The sequence below is a fragment of the Dipodomys merriami genome, unplaced genomic scaffold, assembly GCF_024711535.1.
Source record: "Dipodomys merriami isolate MVZ:Mamm:240054 unplaced genomic scaffold, mDipMer1.0.p SCAF_69, whole genome shotgun sequence".
NCBI lineage: Eukaryota > Metazoa > Chordata > Mammalia > Rodentia > Heteromyidae > Dipodomys > Dipodomys merriami.
Genome location: NW_027206279.1, coordinates 2,901,485 through 2,918,852, shown reverse-complemented (window position 1 = coordinate 2,918,852; position 17,368 = coordinate 2,901,485). Strand labels below are relative to the sequence as shown.

The 17,368-nt window shown below is 47.8% G+C and overlaps 1 protein-coding gene across 14 annotated transcripts in view; it reads left to right on the top strand.

Annotated features, from left to right (window-relative positions):
- The window catches only part of Meis2 (Meis homeobox 2), a 411,350-nt gene that overhangs the window by 226,158 nt on the left and 167,824 nt on the right, over positions 1-17,368 (top strand). For 6 of the 14 annotated variants that reach the window (XM_070005729.1, XM_070005736.1, XM_070005727.1 and 3 more), the window contains exons 1-7: positions 228-316; positions 1,141-1,373; positions 2,371-2,512; positions 2,880-2,930; positions 3,776-3,826; positions 4,485-4,634; positions 15,255-15,369. In XM_070005729.1, the coding sequence (XP_069861830.1) occupies positions 305-316; positions 1,141-1,373; positions 2,371-2,512; positions 2,880-2,930; positions 3,776-3,826; positions 4,485-4,634; positions 15,255-15,369 (754 nt within the window). In that variant the 5' untranslated portion in view covers positions 228-304. Of the gene's footprint in view, positions 1-227; positions 317-590; positions 664-1,140; positions 1,374-2,370; positions 2,513-2,879; positions 2,931-3,775; positions 3,827-4,484; positions 4,635-15,254; positions 15,370-17,368 lie in introns of those variants that run through there. The other 8 variants (XM_070005730.1, XM_070005735.1, XM_070005740.1 and 5 more) reach the window with 6 other exon arrangements.

Sequence of the window (17,368 nt, the reverse complement as noted above, 5' to 3'; positions counted from 1 at the left end):
TTTCCAACTGAGAGGAAGAGAAGAGAAAGAGGGGGAAAGGAGGACCGAGGAGGCGGAGGAGGGGAGGGGGGAGGAGGAGGAGGAAGATCGGGAGGAGGAGGAAGAAAAGGAAAAAAAGAAAAAGAAGAAATAGCACAGGGGGGGAAAACTTGGTTCTCTAGCCTGGGGTCCCCCCTAAAACGAACGTATTGGAGAAGCGGCAGAAGCCTCCTCGGCCGGGGCAGCGTCCTCAGCCCCGAGCACGTTCTCCCCGGCCTGGGACTAACCGCGCGGCGCAGCCCGGAGCCGATCGGAGCGCAGACTGATGGCGCAGAGGGTAGGTCTGAGCCTCGCCCGCGGACGGAAGACTCCGCCAGCGCCCGCCTCCGCGGCCGGGCCTGGCGGCCGCTTCCCCCCTCGCCTCTGCGTGTGTGCGAGTGTGTGCGTGCGTGTGTGCGTGTCTGTCTGGGCGCGCGTTCTCCAGCGCGGAGCGGGCGGGCGGCGAGTGCGTGTGAGCGGAGTGCGCGCGTGCAATTGTTCCACGCCGTCGCCGGCTTCGGCTCGCACCCGCGCGGCCCCCGGTTCGCCGCCGCCGCCACGGCCGCCCGCGCCGCCGCCGCCGCCACCGGGGTGTCTCCGAGACGGACCGGGGCGCGGGGCGCCCGTCGCTGAATTATGTTTCTGGTAACTTTCTGGCCGAGCCTCCCGCCCCGGCCTCCACCCGAGGCGGCCCCGCGCCCGGCCCTCGGCGCGCCGCGCGGGCGGCCGCCGTTCCCGCCGCTCTATTTTGTTTCGCTTCGCCCGGTGATTTATTGTGGCTTCTGCGGGGGGCTCGGGGCGGCGTGGGCAGCGGCTGCTCTGCGGGGCGGCTCGCCGCACCCGCGCCCCGGCCGCGCCGCGCCCTCCTCCGGAGCCGCCTGGCCCCGCCGCCCAGGCCGCGGGCTCGGCGCGGTCCCCTCGGCCGGCGCTCCCCCCCCCCCCCCCGGCTGACTTGGTTTTTATTTTTGTTTGTTTCCCCCTCTCCCCTCCTTCCCTCCCTCCTCTCTCCGTCCCCCTCTCTCCTCCTCCGTCCCCTCGCCTTCCCCGCTCCCTCACTCCCAACCCGGCCCCGGCCCCGGCCCCGCGCCTCCCGCTTCCGCACGGCGCCCGGGCGGCTGACAGTACGATGAGCTGCCCCACTACGGCGGAATGGACGGAGTAGGGGTTCCCGCGTCCATGTACGGAGACCCTCACGCGCCGCGGCCCATCCCTCCGGTTCACCACCTGAACCACGGGCCGCCGCTCCACGCCACGCAGCACTACGGCGCGCACGCCCCGCACCCCAATGTCATGCCGGCCAGCATGGGGTCCGCTGTCAACGACGCCCTGAAGCGGGACAAGGACGCGATCTATGGGTAAACCGACCCCCAGACCCAGCTTTCGGCGTGAGTGAGTGCGGGTGTGTGTGGGGGCGGGGAGGCCGGCGGAGCGGAGGCCGTCTCCGCGGGGCCGCGGCCCAGGCGAGGCCGGCGGGGCGCCGTCTCCCAGGCCCGCGCGGCCCAGGCCGGGCCCCGGGCGCCCGGTGGGCCCCCTCCCTCGGCCCCGGGCAGCGGCTCCGGGCCCCTCACCGAGGCCCGGGCAGAGGGGAAAGTTTGCGGCGGCCCAGGAGCAACTTTGTGTTTCTTTTTCTTTCTCCTTCCGCCCGCCTCGCTCGGTGGCGAGGGGTCTGGGCGCCGCGCCGCGCCTCCGGCCAGGAAGTCCCCGCCGCCCGCCGGAGTCTGTAAATACGGGCCGACCCCGCCGCGGGGCGAGCGGGCTCCGGGCCGCCTGCGGCGAGGCCACCGCAGGGAGCTCGGAGGGCCGGGAGCCGGGCCGGGCCGGGCTTCCGCGGCGGGGCGCCGGGGCCGGGGGCGACCCCGCGCCGCCCGCTCGCCCGCCCGCCGAGCACAAAGGGCGCGCCGGCGCGCACCCCAGGTCTCCGGACCCCGCGTCGGCCCGCGGCCGGCCGGGGAGGTGCGGTCCTGGGAGGGCAGCGGCCCGGCGGCCCGGGCTCCGCTGGAAGTCGGGCGGGCAAGTTCACGCGGAAGGGGGCGGCCGGCCGGGGGCGGGCGCTGTCAGCCGGCGTGCGGCGGCCGCGGCCCCGGCCGGGCCCGAGCTGCCCGCTGGGGCCGTGCTTCCCAACGCCAACCCCCGCCCAGCACCCGGCCCGGCCCGGCCCGGCCCCGACTTCCGAGGGTGTCACCCCCGCCGCTGGGCGGCCGGGGCGGCCGGGCCCGCGCAGCCGGGCCGCGGACGGGCGTGGAGCGGGGCGCGCGCTGCGGCGGCGAGGAGGGGCCGCGCCCCGGCCCCGCTGACCGCAGCTCTCGCCCCCCGCACCCGTCCCCTGTGTGTCTGCGTGCCGCCGCCCGGTAGGCACCCGTTGTTTCCTCTGTTAGCTCTGGTCTTTGAGAAGTGCGAGCTGGCGACCTGCACGCCCCGGGAACCTGGAGTGGCCGGCGGGGACGTCTGCTCCTCCGACTCCTTCAACGAGGACATCGCCGTCTTCGCCAAGCAGGTCCAGCCTTCCCGGCCCGCTCCCCAGCCCCCTGCCCGAGCTGGGCACGCGCCCCCCCCCGGCCCCGGCCCCGGCCCCGGCCCCCGCGAGTGGGAAGCAGAGATAAAGACCCGTGTTTGTTTTCCCCCCACCCAGGAGTACCGGGGCTCGACCCTCAATTAAAGTTGACCTGCTCCTAATGTGGGGCTTGGCCTCTTCCCCCGCCTGAAGCGACGGGGCCTGGCTCTGGGGGAGCGGGTAGGGGGGGGGAGCCGCGGGGCGCCGGGCCCCCACGCACCCCCGCGCGCCCGGCCCGAGGCCGCCCCTGGCCGGGCCCCGCGCACCCCCGCTCCGGCCGGCCGGGCACCGACCCTGTTGCCTCTTACAGGTCCGCGCCGAGAAGCCTCTCTTCTCCTCAAACCCGGAGCTGGATAATCTGGTAAGCGCCCGGCCCTCCAGCGCCCGGCCCTCCCTCCCTCGCCGCGTCCGGGGCCGCGCAGGGAAGGGCGGGGTGGGCGCGCCGGGGCCGACCCTCGTCCCTCCGGCCCGAGCTGCTGGGCGCCTGGCCCACACAGCGGCCGCGAACCCGGGAGGGCGCGGTGGCGCTGGGGCCGGCCAGCGGGGGCTGGGCTGAGGGGCCGGCGCGGGAGGTGCGGTTCTTTTGCTAAGTTGCACCATTTCAAGATTAAAAGTACTTAAGTCCGCGTCCGAAAGCCGCGTTGCCCCTGTCCAGCCCCTGTCCAGCGGCAGGGCCTCCTCCAAGGCAGCCGCGTGGCGCTCCATATTCTGGTTGAAAAGGGTTCGGGCTGGGCTGGGTTTTTCTGTGCAGAGAGGCGACTCTTAAAATTATTTTTGTTTCACTGTATTTTCTTTTTTTTTTTTACTTTTTTTAAAAAAACGTTTGACATGAGGTCAGAGGGTGTGTGTGTGTGTGTGTGTGTGTGTGTGTGTGTGAGAGAGAGAGAGAGAGAGAGAGAGAGAGAGAGAGAGAGAGAGAGAGAGAGAGAGAGAGAGTTGAAGAGGGCTCGGGCAGAGAAAGAAGTCCCTGGGACACACTGTCCGGTGGATATCAGGAAGGAAAGATGTCAGTATTGAGGCTCAGGTTCTGTCAGACTCCCAGCCCAGCCCAGTGAGGCAGAGATGATCGGTAATCACTGATTTCCTCCCGTGCGGGGTTTGCCTGGTCCCCTGCTGGTGTCTTCTCCCCAGCCCAATTCCTTCAGCACCCCCTACTCAGGGCCTGAAGAGTTCCAGAACCCTGACACTCTTAAACTTTACTTTCAGATGATACAAGCGATACAAGTGCTAAGGTTTCATCTTCTGGAGTTAGAAAAGGTAAGAGATCACGCCTGGGTTGCTTGAGGTTTTCGGTGTATCTTCAGTGTTGGGGACTGACCACTTGGAAATGTTCGGAGGGTGGCACTGTCTTTCTCTAAACTGTTCCTCATCCCAGGGGTTCAAAGGGGGCTTGCATCTGTAGTCTAGGCCTTTTTAAAGTAACTTCTCCCACTCCCCCCCTCCCCCCAGCTTCTTCCCTCAGCCATTGGGGATTGTTTTGAAACCATTTGTGCTACTGGACACTCAGTGTGCTGTCTACACTACCCATAGCTCCATCACTTAACTTCTATGCAAATATACCAAACTCAGAGCTTACTGCATCCCAAATACCACTTCTGCCCGCAGTTGCAGAGTTCTAGGTTTTGAAGCTATTATCAAGTCGGGTCTTCCTCTCTGGTCTCCCATTCTGAGCCCAGTTATTTCCACTCTGATTTCTTGCTTTATTGTAACTTGTTGCTGGGGAAGTCTCTGGAGAATAATATCTGCTGCAACAATTGCTCTATTGTTTCCTTGACTTCAACTATTACACCCCCTAATTAGAGTTAGTGTGGAAGACAGAAAGAACATGGCTGCTCTTTCCAAATGTCACAATGCAACCTGATATTTTTCCTCTTGAAAAATGAAACAAACAACAACATGAGCTGAACCCTCCTAGGTGCATGAACTGTGTGATAACTTCTGCCACCGGTACATTAGCTGTTTGAAGGGGAAAATGCCCATCGACCTCGTCATTGATGAAAGGGATGGCAGCTCCAAGTCAGATCATGAAGAACTTTCAGGCTCCTCCACAAATCTCGCTGACCATGTAAGTCTGAAAGCCTTTGGCATTCTTGGAAGGCTATTGGGCAACGTGTTTCCTTAAAGCCTAACTCTTAGTTCCGTGGACTTCGTTTTCTTTTAAAATGGTTTGCTCTCTTATGGAGAGTCTCTCTCTTTCTCTCTCTCTCTCTCTCTCTCTCTCTCTCTCTCTCTCTCTCTCTCTCTCTCTCTCTCTCTCTCTCTCTCTCTCTCTCTCTCTCTCTCCTACCTCTGCCATACTCTTTGTTTTCATTTCCCCCGGCCTTGGACCCTGCTTTATTTTGAGAGCTGAAAATCCGAGGAGCTGATAGGGTGATTTGATTTGTGCTCTTAATGTGTACAGTTTCCTGGATTTGGTGACTTGGGTGTTAGCACGTTCTCTTTTTGATAGGGTGACTGCTGTCTTTTCTGGTTTCTCATTCTGTGTAATCAGTGCAGCCGGATAGAAAGAGGCAAGACAGTTAGCTGGACGGGTTGGGGGAGGGGAGGAGAACGGGACTCTAGGAGAGAATGGGGAGAGAGCTGATTTCCCAGTCTCTCTCAGAGATGACAATCCTGAGAATTATTGGCAATCTTGCACTGCATTAGAAATAAAAGGAGTGAATGAACACATTACAATTCTCAGGGCTTTTGCTCTATAGAAACTTATTGTCAGAATATGGACTTATTGCCAAGCGCCTGAAGCATCTTCATAATAAAAGACAGTAACCTTGATGAACCAATTATTAACAATGTATTACAGGAAGCTGAAGGGAATTATGATTGAGTAACCATAGGTTAGTGGTTGAATTTTAACACTTTTCCCACTGGTGAATGAGGACAGAGAGTGTATAGTAAGAAATGCCTGTGTGTGTCAAGCAGGAATGGTGATTTCTTACTATCCTCTGTTTTTAATCCTGTTTTGGAACTGATCTAGTGAGTCTGCTGGGGGTGGGGAGGGAGAAACATATGTAGTGAGTGAAAATTTGAAAAGAGAAGAAAGATTGCAGCTGGTAGGAAAGGCAGGAGTGTGGTGTGTGGAGGTTAAGGAGTGGCTGTGAAGTATACTTTATCTACAAGAACCTAAAGCCCAAGCCTGGGGGTGAAGGGCCGGGTGTCTTATACCTTCATTTAAACCCACAATCCTAAATGCTGTAGGCTTTGTAGTTTGAATAACTTAGTGGTTGAAATATTAATTTAGCACCTTATGTAAATTAAACAGGCATTGCAGTTGTAATTTGTAACCCTCCTTTAAATCCTGTGTTAAAAAAGAACCCTCTCACCCCACTACAACGAGTTTTAAAAATATGCGGCCATAGATTGTAATAATGAACTGTTGCTCTGTTTGAGAAGCGAGCCTAAGAACAGAAGTTTAAGGGGGAAAAAAAAAATACTTTTCCTGAATGTTTAGTTCTGAGGCAGAATAAATGGCCCTGCCTTAATTTGTTTCCAAGGCCATGTGGGGGACTGTCAGGGGCTCTTTGGGGTCCTGACTGTATTCCGTGCAGCAGCAGCAGCTGTGTGAAGTTCATTCCCTTTCTCTTGGCCCTACCTACGCTTGTGTCTTGTGGTCCCTGAGTCATGACACTGCCTTGGAAATACGTTTTGGTGTTTTTCATTATTTGTTTCTTTTCAGTGCTTTCTCTTTGCGGATTCATTTGTATTTACAATATTGGGGGAAACGAGGAAGGATCTGTTCGTATGATTTTGTAGAATGAGAGAGGTTTACAGTTCTCCGAAGGCTTTTTTTCCCCCTTTTATTTCTTGGGGTCCCCAGGCATTCCTCCTGGTATTTCTTCGGGTTCCCAGAACTACATTTTCTTGAACAGTTTCTTGGCAGCTCTTTTTCCAGTGGATGTATGGGACTAGAACATGTTGATATTTACAAGGAAGAGATAAGGTAAACTAGGCTCCTTAGAGCATTGGCTGGCAAACAATGCCAATTTGTGGGGCTATTGTAATATTTAGATACAGACTCAAAGAAGTTGTACTTAAGGGAATAATGTTTTAATAATTTAACAATCACAATCTTGGGGTAAAAGAGCCAACTGTATCATTTGTTGCTCCCCTCTCCAGCCCCCAATCAATTGAACATGACAACTGATTTATTTTGAACTCACCAGGGCTTGCCACCTCATTGGGTGTCATAATTTAAAGGCTCTTATATCCTAGAGATCTGAACTATAGCATTTTTTACTTTCACCCCCTGCCATTTGTTTTGAAATGAAGCAATAATTTGTTCCACCACCACTCTGAGTGGGAAATGGACAGGTTTGCCACAGACCCGTGTTTTATGTAGGCTGAAGGGGAGAATCTTGGAGAGTCTTCACCAGTCTTGTTTCTTTGGTACCATAGGTGTATTGACTGCATTCATTTGCAGGCCTACACCCAAACCCCTGCAGAGGGAACTGTCTGAACACCTTACCCTCTCCTGCGAATTCACGCTCCCTTAAGCAAGCTCCAGCCATAAAAAGCACCCCCCCACACACACACACACATACACAGCTACCTGAAGCGGTAGGAGTAGGGCATTTTCACATGTAAATGTGTCCAATTTGAATCTTCAGGTTTATTTTTTCATTTGCTTTGATATGCATATTTAATGCATTGCCCCAGGCTGGATCTCATTTGGTGAGTGCCAGTGCTGGGGTGAGGGGAGCCACTTCAGAAGGGCTGGGACAGCCTGTTGTTTCTCCGTTTTATCTGTTGGTCCACTATTCTGATCTACTGAGCTTCCTCCTGGTTTTATTTGCACATGAAATGTTGAGAGCATTTCAACTTATTGGCTATGAATAATGACAGCTAAAAAAGAATCTTACTTTAATTTGTGGTGCGCCAAGCTTTCTCTTGTGGAGGTGACAGTTTGTGACAGCTGTTTGACACCCCCAAACATATATACCTCTATCCTTACTAAGTGGTATCAAACTACCGTGTGTGTGTGTGTGTGTGTGTGTGTGTGTGTGTGTGTGTGTGTGTGTGTGTGTGTGTGTGTGTAGGAGTGGGCAAGAAGAGAGAATGAAAAAGAAAAAATGAGTGTGTAATTTGGTGAGCTGGAAAACAAAGTAGAAGCATCAAGGGCAGCATATTAATTGCTAATATGGTTTTCAACTTTATTATTAAAGAACTTGGAAATAGAGACAGAAGTAATAGATATAAATATCTTCACACCAAGTATTATTGGCAGCCTTTTAAGAATGAATTTTTTGTGTACTATTCCTTGACAAATCATGCTTATTTTATATTCCATGTCATATAAATATCTTGCTGTACTATAGAAGTATTAAGGGAAGACAAGACAGACGGTCTTGTACATTTGTACATTTATTAATTAACACATGTGATGTGCATAACGAGAGGAAGTCTGAAATTAAATAGAAAACAAAATGTGCAACATTGGCTTTTATTTTATTGTGTTCAGTAAAGCATTTATAACAGTCATAATGAATGCTTATATATTTAATATTGTACTATATTTCACCTTACTTTCCTACTGTCATATAAAATAATGGTTATAGGTAGGAAATGTTATTACAATATTCTTTGGAATACCATAGAGAAAAAATATATATGATACTCAAAGCAAGGAAACAAGTCTGTTTTCCAACTGCAGTTAATGTTGAGTTTCCCAGACATTTAGATTTATCATGATTAAAATAAACATGCCAAGAAAGCAATTTAAAAAAATTGTTTCATGCTTTTCCTAGTTTGCAGTATTTTTGTAAAATCAGTAAAAGACACGTGCATTTGAATCATTTTAGGTCAAGTCTGTAGATCTAGTGCAAAAGAAATTTATATTTATGGTACAGATTTATCATTAGATAAGGTTTAGATACATGAAACAATATATTCCATAAGCTAAGTTTATTTGTGTGACATGCTTACAGTTTAACAATTATGTTATTGTTCCTAGTTATTAGTCATAAAAAACAACATTTTGGTTTCTTTGGAATAATTAGAGGAAAGAAAATATAATGCCTGTGAGTGTGTCAAATACCTTAAAATTGACTGGCTTTACTAATATCCCTAATAAGAGAAAATTAGTTTTAATTTCTGTGCCATAATTTAAGAGTGGCTGTGCTTCTGTGTTCTTCTTCACGTCTGAATATTTCAATTTGTTTATATCTGTACTACTTTAAAGGAACCTGTTAGGTCAGGGAGAGAATCTCCAGGTCTTGCTCTTGACAGAATACGGGCAAGTGCCTGGAGATAATTCTACACTACCTGAGAAATTAGAAGGGAGTAACACTGAGCAGTTCACGACCAAGTTGTTGGTCTGTTGGAAATCAAGACAGAAACAAGGTTTGATAGTAATATTAATAAAATGAACGATTAATTTCATGTGCTAGATTCTTATGTTGTTGTGTAAGATTAGATATTATGAGTGTTGTTTTCCAAAGCCTCTGGGGACCTGTTCCCATAGAGCTCCGCCTCTGAGCTCTGCTGGGGGCTGCCGGTTTCACCCTTTAGTGTTACTGCTGAGTTGCTGGTTGTTGGTAACTTTCCTGTGGATTTCTTATTGGTAATATTTATAGTATGTTTTCAAGGTAACTGTGATGATGAAATAAAATTCAATGTAGGTATTCTTGACAAACATATAGATGAAAATTCACTATCAGATTGAAATGGCATTATTTGAAGTCATTTTCTAAATTTGTTTTCACATTTTTTTCATATTGAATATTTTATGCACTATCCCACTGCAATCTGAAGTCATAGGAGGCTGTTTTGTTTTGTTGTTTCTGTACCGCTCCTGGGGCTTGAACTTAGGGTCTGGATGCTATCTTTGAGATTTTTTTTGCTCACGACTACTGCTCTATGACTTGAACCATAGTGCTCTATCGCTTGAGCCATAGTTTTACTTCTGGTGCTTTTTTTTTTTTTTTTTTTTTTTTTGGTGGTGGTTAATTGAAGATTTTCCTGATCTGGGTGGCTTGGAACTGTGATCCTCAGATCTCTGCCTCCTGAGTAGCTAGGATTACAGGCGTGAGCCACCCGGGTCTGGCTTCACAGGGGATATTTTATAATGTGCCTTTGCACTACCAACACGTTCATGTCTTCTCTGGAAGTTATTCTGTTAAATGGAAAGGGTATTTGCAAAGGGTATTTATAACTGAGATTTGCTCACACATTAATTCCTAAGTTTAACAAAAAGATGCCTGTGGGAAGCTCATGGAGCCCTCGGCTTGCATACATTTTGAGGAGTTAGCCCAGGTTCTGAAGTACACACAGGTCCTGAGTTCTTATGCCAACTTCAGAATAACATTTATTTAAACAACACAATAATTTTTAATTTTCATAGACTTTAACATTCCAGGATAGGAGTTTTCATCTCATTAAAAAAAAAATCACATTAGGGGAAAAACAAAGGAGGGGGTAACAATGCTCAATAGGAAATGAACTCATTACCTAACTCATGTAACTGTAACCCCTCTGTACAGTTTCTTTACAATAAAAAATTATATATTTAAAAAGTCACATTGCAGCCGGGCGCTGGTGGCTCATCCCTGTAATCCTAGCTACTCAGGAGGCTGAGATCTGAGGATCGCGGTTCAAAGCCAGCCCGGGCAGGAAGGTCCATGAGACTCCTATCTCCAATAAACCACCAGAAAACCAGAAGTGGCGCTGTAGCTCAAGTGGTAGAGCGCTCGCCTTGAGCTGAAGAACTGAGGGACAGTGCCCAGGCCCAGAGTTCAAGCCACCCGGCTGACCAAAAAAAAAAAAAGTCACATTGCTAATTAGGACTTAAACTATCATGACATCACAAGAAATAAGTAACAGTACTAGTCACATGTATTGATACCAATATGTTATCCTTTTACTGACTAAATTATCTTTCTATTTACTGTCAAGTCCATATCCTGGATTACTTTTACTGTTTCTTGCAAATAATACAATCTTTCACTTGAGTTCATATTCTAGAAAAATCTAACGGTTATGTTATATGTAATTATAGTAGAAATAAGTGGAGATGGCTGTGAGGATTGTTTTGTGTAGCATCTTCATGTGAATGAGTGAAGGAAATGAGTCCCAGGAGAAATGCTGGCCCCAGTCCCTAGGTCAGTGAGAGGAGAGGCGTGGCCCGGGAGTCTTCCTGCACACAGCTGCCTTGTCCCCTGCACTACACCTGCGCAGTCACCTTGGTCCTGGGGGTCCAGGCTGAGCGTCAAAGCTTAGTCGGAGCGTGGGCGTGTTATAATCTTCTGTTTTGTCCTTGAAGCTTAGTATACTTTACTTCCTCACTCTGTTTTTGTGTTCTTTTAGAAACTCTGACACGGTTTACCCCAGTGACCCCAGGGAAAAATCATGCACTGTATGAAATCACTTAAAATAGGGAAATAACCTACAGTTTCCCAGGATTTCCTAAAGCATTATCTTGTAGGCTATACCCTCCCAGAAATGCCACCTTGGCTTTAAATGTGACAACTGCACAGTATTTGCACCCTCAACAAAAGAGGTGCACATAGGCTTTCATTCCTCTGTCCAGACTCCCTTTTCCTCTTCACTGTTTGCTAGATTTAGCGGAATTCAATGACAGTGCTACATCAGTTTTTGTTTTTTTTTTTTTTTTTTTTTTTTAACTTTCAAGGGAGAACACGCTGGCAGAATGGTATTTCCTAGGGAAAGCCGTGTCTAAATGAGGAACCGAGGAGAGCAGCCGCGTGCTCTCCTGTGGCCCCCCGACAAGCAGCTCTGCCCATATTGTCTCTGCTTTTATATTAATTACAACTTGCATTATCAGCTCGAGTCCGTGGCCCAGCAAATAGAAAGTACTGCCCCTGGAGACAGAGCTTCTTGTGTCTATTTTCCTTCCATTGTGCTTCACTCAGTATTCACTGCTTTGCTCCTGGTAACTCTTGTTCTTTAACACAATTACGTCACAGTAAGAAGTGTACCATATTTGACTCCCAATTATGGAAGCCACTGGGAATAGAAACATGTTCTCCTTGTGCCCTGGGGTTTCTTCTTGATACTTGTGCTGGAGAACAGGACACATGATGTGGAATGCACATACCTCTAGAGTCTGCACTCACACGCACAGAGATCATCTCTCTATTCTTCAACAGACGTCATGTGTTTTTACGTGATTTCGTATGCCACTTTGGTTTCAGGATTTACTAAACTCCTGAATCTAATTTGGCAGAAAGCCAGGCACTTATTCTTGAAGGATGTAAACTTGGAAACTCTCTAGGAAGAAAAGAAGGAGTGGTGATACAAACAAATATTCTAATTTGAAAATCCCAGCATTATGGGCAATGTTCTATGTTGTCCTTGTGGGTTACTTTTTTTTTTTTTTGCCAGTCATATGGGGCTTGAACTCTGGGCCTAGGCGCTGTCCCTCAGCTCTTCAGCTCAAGGTGAGCGCTCTACCGCTTGAGCCACACCGCCACTTCTGGTTTTCTGTTGTTTTTTTTTTTTTAATTGGAGATATGAGTCTCACAGACTTTCCTGGCTTTGAACCATGATCTGGGCTGGCTTTGAATTGTGATCCTCAGATCTCAGCCTCCTGAGTAGCTAGGATTATAGGCATGAGCCACCGGCACCCGGCTTGGGTTACTATATTTTATGACCAAGGGAGGACCAACTTTTTTTCTACTGACCAGAGTCTCAGTGCGTCTGTATGTATGATGACATCACCATGTATAACCAAGTACAGACACCAGGGTAACTCCTCAGCCTTGAATCTATTCCTCCTGCCTTCTTTCAAGTTACATAGCTATCATGTGACGCTCCATAGTTCATCCCAGCCCACAACACAGAACATAACACCTGGTGATACTATGGCAGTAGAGGTGAGACTCTTCCAGAATAATGTTTTTGAGAGATGGAGAGAAGAGGAAAGAATAGGGGAATGGTAGGCAAGAGAAGGAACATGAAAAAATTTGGGGACTAATATAACTTGTTTGGAGAAACCACTATTTTTTTCTTTTTCTTTCTTTCTCTCTTCTCCCTCCCTCCCTCCCTCTCTCCCTCCCTCCCTCCCTCCCTCCCTCCCTCCCTCCCTGGTTCTGGGGCTTGAACTCAGGGCCTGGAAGCTGTCCCTGAGCTCTTACGCTCAAGGCTAGCGCTCTACCACTTTGAGCCACAGCGCTGCTTCTACCACTTACTCTTAAAAGTAATTTTGGTACATGTATCTTTCTTTTCAACTGTGTACTTTGGAGAACACCTTGAAGAGAACAGCAAGGAAGGAAATACACTGAATTATGAATTAAGGAATTGATGAGACCTGCCTTTGAAACTTAGTACAGATTTGCCTGGTATGAGCAAACCAGTGTTTGAGCAGGAGTCCTGAAAATCCCTGTATTGCCTACATAGAAAGACTCGCTCGAGCTTCATGCGGACGATTATGTAATAGCTATTGGAAGACATTTGCCTTAAAACATAGTTGAGGTGTTAGTGGTTAATTATTGTAATTTTCACAAGGGGTAAGGAGCTTTTATAGCAGCCAGCTTAATAAAAAGCCTGCAGTGCATAAAATTAACATCACTTGCTGTGTACACTGAAAAGTTTAGCTTAGGTGAATTTACTGCAGTTAATACAAATACAGAGAAGGTTCTAGCCTGTGCTGTTACAGGACTAAACTCATGCTATTACTCCCCCTCCCTCCTTTTCTGTCTTCCTCCCTCCGTTCCTCCTTCTGTTCCTCTCCCTCCTCCTCCCCTCCCCCTCTTCCTCTCTTTCCTATAATTCTTCTAGCTCTTTATCAGATTACCATCCGGTAAAACAGCAGACAAGAAGTGACTGTATGGCTTGAAGAGCCCCAGCATTCTGTCTGCCATTAGCTTGAAACCATTGGAGTGTTTTCTAACTTAGATTTTAAAAAAAAGAGAGATCATAGAAGTAACTTTGTCTGAATATAGACAATTAGAAGATTTGGTTTTATTTTACTCATTCCCTAATTTACTTCTTCTAGCATATCTTTATATTAAAGATGGATCCTGTACCATATTTAGAGTCACTAAATTTCTGCTCAGGGTTTTTGCTGATGGCAGGCTGTAGCATTTTTGATATGGATGTTGTTAATCCAGAGAGCTGTGGGTTGTGTTAAAAATCTATTGAAAATGCTAAATATTAATTTATAATCTCTGTGTTCTAAATATGAGTATTTTCTTACTTTTTCTCACCTTGTATTCCTGTTTTATTTTGATACTATTTTTTGTATATGTATGTCACAGAGTTTATGTTCAGAAGAATGACAGGGTTGTATTTTTTTTTCCTAATAAACTGTGTAATGGCAACTTGGCTAGATTATTTTCATTTGGTCATGAGGGTTGAGTGCTGCTTATATACTTGTAGGTCTGTCTGGATTGCTACAGGTTCTACTAGGATGCACGGCATATTTTGGGAGATTGACATTGCTTTACATTTTGGGTGCCCCAAAGAATTCCCTTTGCCAGTGGTCCAGTAGACTTCTCTGAAGCTGTTGTATACAGGTGGCAGGAGTACAGCTCTGGTCTCAAGTCTGCTGTATTTCATGTGTGGTGTCTACCCTTCATTTCTGCCAGAGGAAATTGCATGTGTTGCTTCCCTTCGAGGGGTGCTGATAAAGTCCTTCCTGTACATTAGAATTCCTGTTTTCCTTAAGCAACAGCGGAGGATTGGAAGGATCAGGAAAGGGGAGAGGAAACAGGCAAAAAATATATTCAGCAAAGTATCATGAGCTATAACGTTCATTCTGCTTTGCATGTCCTTGGAAATAAGTAGTTCTCCCAGGGGGGGAAAAATCACTACTCAGTGATTTAGAACTTCTGTGGTGCTTAAGAGAAATTTTCTGTCTAGCTAGCTTACTAGATGGAAGGTAGCTCACATCTCTTTCATTTAAAAATTATTTGTGGCTGGGAAGGTGGCTCAGTGGTAGAGTGCTTGCTCGCAGATGCATGAGGCCCAGGGTTCGATTTCCTCAGCACCACATAAACAGAAAAAGCCGGAAGTGGCGCTGTCGCTCAAGTGGTAGAGCACTCTCCTTGAGCTGAAGAGCTGAGGGACAGCGCCCAGGCCCAGAGTTTAAGCCCCACGACTGAAAATTCGTGCAAATTATTATTTGCAAATTAAGTGGCGATTGATAATTTATTGGGTATTAATGTAATGATTAATATTGCATCAGTTGGTTACAGGATTAGCTGATGATGTTTTTGGGAGCTCACACAGGTTATCCTAGGGCTGCACACGTGAAAAATGTGAAGAGCTGTCCCATATATTCTTCAGCCTGTGGTTTTACTAAGGGAGGTGTTAGTTATATAGATATTAATGTTTTGAAATAGTTAGTATCCAGGAGCCTTGGGGACCGATTGGTGGGGGATGTGCCTTGATTAAGGTATCAGAAGTTGAAAAGATAATTTCAATATTTTCTTACTTTAAAAACTGAACTTTATCGTGGTCTTCATTTGAATATGGTAAAATGCACCATTTACATGCATATTTCAGTTAGCCTTAACAGATGTATACACCAAAGTGAGGGTTAATCGAGTTCTGGAGCTCCATTTTGTACCTGTAACTGAAAACAGCACCGTGTAACATGGAGTGCATGTGTGCCTACTTGTGCAAATACTAATAAGTACACGTTTTTGTCTCCCTTTGCTCCTCTCCTCTTGGCTCTTCATATACTGCGAAATGGTAACTGTGGGGAAATTCCTTGGCATCCTGGCACCAGAACCCTTCATCTTGGCGAGACCATGATGATGCAACCTCAACCCACTCAGCAGGCACCCCGGGACCCTCCAGTGGGGGCCACGCTTCCCAGAGTGGCGACAACAGCAGTGAGCAAGGTAAAGGGCAAGCATCAACTTGTGCCGAGTAGGCATGGCTCAAATGGCTTGCGTGTTTTGTGGGGTCAGTACCTCCGCTTCTGGGTAAACAGGAGAAGGACAGGTAAGGAAATACATCTGCTGTCATTCCGGAAGACAGGATTTCTTCTTACTTTACTTAAAAAAAGAATACAATGCGCTGTCAGTCTCTAAATAGGAATTACAATAGTAATTGATTATTTCTGCCAGTTCTTTTACGAATTTGATTATCTACCCTCTGGTGTGTATAAGTAAATGGAAGGATGGACCTACTTTATTGCTGAAATTCAGTACTTTGAATTATAAGTAGAATATTTACTCATAATATCAAGCCACAAGAGTTCTGTGTAATCAATTATGCTCTAAGGGACAAACGATGTGAAAATGTGTTCGTAGATAGATACGGGGGAGATTTTACATGCGGTCGCATCTTGGGATGATGGGTTTTGAAACTCCTTGGGGAGTGTTCGTTTTTCTAGTCAGCTGACATGGTGACTTGGTCACAATTCCTAATATTTTGAATAACCAGAGGGCAGGAGGACAGCAGCTATAGATGTTAAGGAAGCCTGCTGCAAGTTGGGGTGAATTATTACCATTGAAAGTCTACCTACTGCACAGAGAGCAATTATATATTGGTGAGGATGCCTCCTCTATGGCTAAAATGATCATTTAAAGGAAGAGGCATTAGTGAGTGTGGGCCAGGAAAGTGTATAGATTTTACTTTTTAATATTTTACATTAGGTGGTGTCTGATCTCATAGGTCAGTTTCATCTCTATTACGACTGTGTTTATGGGCACAGTGTTTAAGTGTTAGACAGGCTTTCACATAGAGGATAGCTTACCAGCTTGTAATGTCATTATGTCTGCCATGTTAAAAGGGCAGTTGGTGTAAGGAGAGCGACTTTCCTCACAGTTTGCGGCCAGGGATTTGGGGTGTGCAGATTTCCAGGAGAGACTAGGAAGATGCGCTTTCACTGACCACGTCAAGAGCCCGGGGAAGCAAGCTGAGGCTGACACAGGGGTGAGAAGTCTGATGTGGCTGTAGAGGGACTTGCTTGTTGTTTTTATTTGGGGTTTGCATACTGTTTTTATTGCATCCGTTACAAACAAAACTATAAGACACTGTGAAGGTAACTTGCACATAGATCCTGTGCACACAGTTAACTGTGGATTCCTTGGTGTGTTTAAACCCAGAAGGTTTTGTATTGTTCCACCCTCCTCCTCTCCCCCAAAAGGGACAAAAGGGTGAAATGTATCTATTAATAAAAACAAAACACCCTACACATAGTACAAAAGAGGAGAGAGGAGAGGCGGACTTACTGGCCTAATGAGGCCATCTTCCAGAGACTTCTTGTGTGTGAGGCTGTCTCTGACCTTTCACTTGCTCAGGAGCCCAGCTTCATTTTTCACATTCTTGCAATTACGTTAACGCTTCAAGCATTTCTGACTCCAAGTCAGCGAGCAACACCAGGCATAACTCAACACTGTGAGTTTTGCTCCTCTCTGTAGATTCATTAACAGGTCACCAAGGTCCCAACTGAAATTTAAAACTGACGGGTTCTGTTGGGTAGGCTGAGTTATGGCAAGAGGAGCCAGAGAGAAGAGGATGCGGGACAGACACAGAAGACTCCGCTCCTAACCCCAGCAAGCAAAGTGTGAATAGTTAACCCAGCAAGCAAAGTGTGAAGTTTTATCGTTTTTGTGACTTAGTTGTTTTTTTGTTTTTTTTTTTTTGCTGGTGGGGGGCAGTGAGTTGAAGGAAGCAAAGAGCTGTGAGACTCAGATAGAAGCAGGGCACCGCCTCTCAGTGTGGGAGAGTATAACCGCTTATCCCCATGTGGAAGGATTTGATCCCTAAAGGATTTTATTCCTCTAATCATATCTCTATGGGATTAAAGATGGACACGGTAGCTTTTGTGCACAGGCACTAGGAAGTCAGTCTTTTCACCACGTTAAAGCTTGAGAGAGACAATGTAGGCTT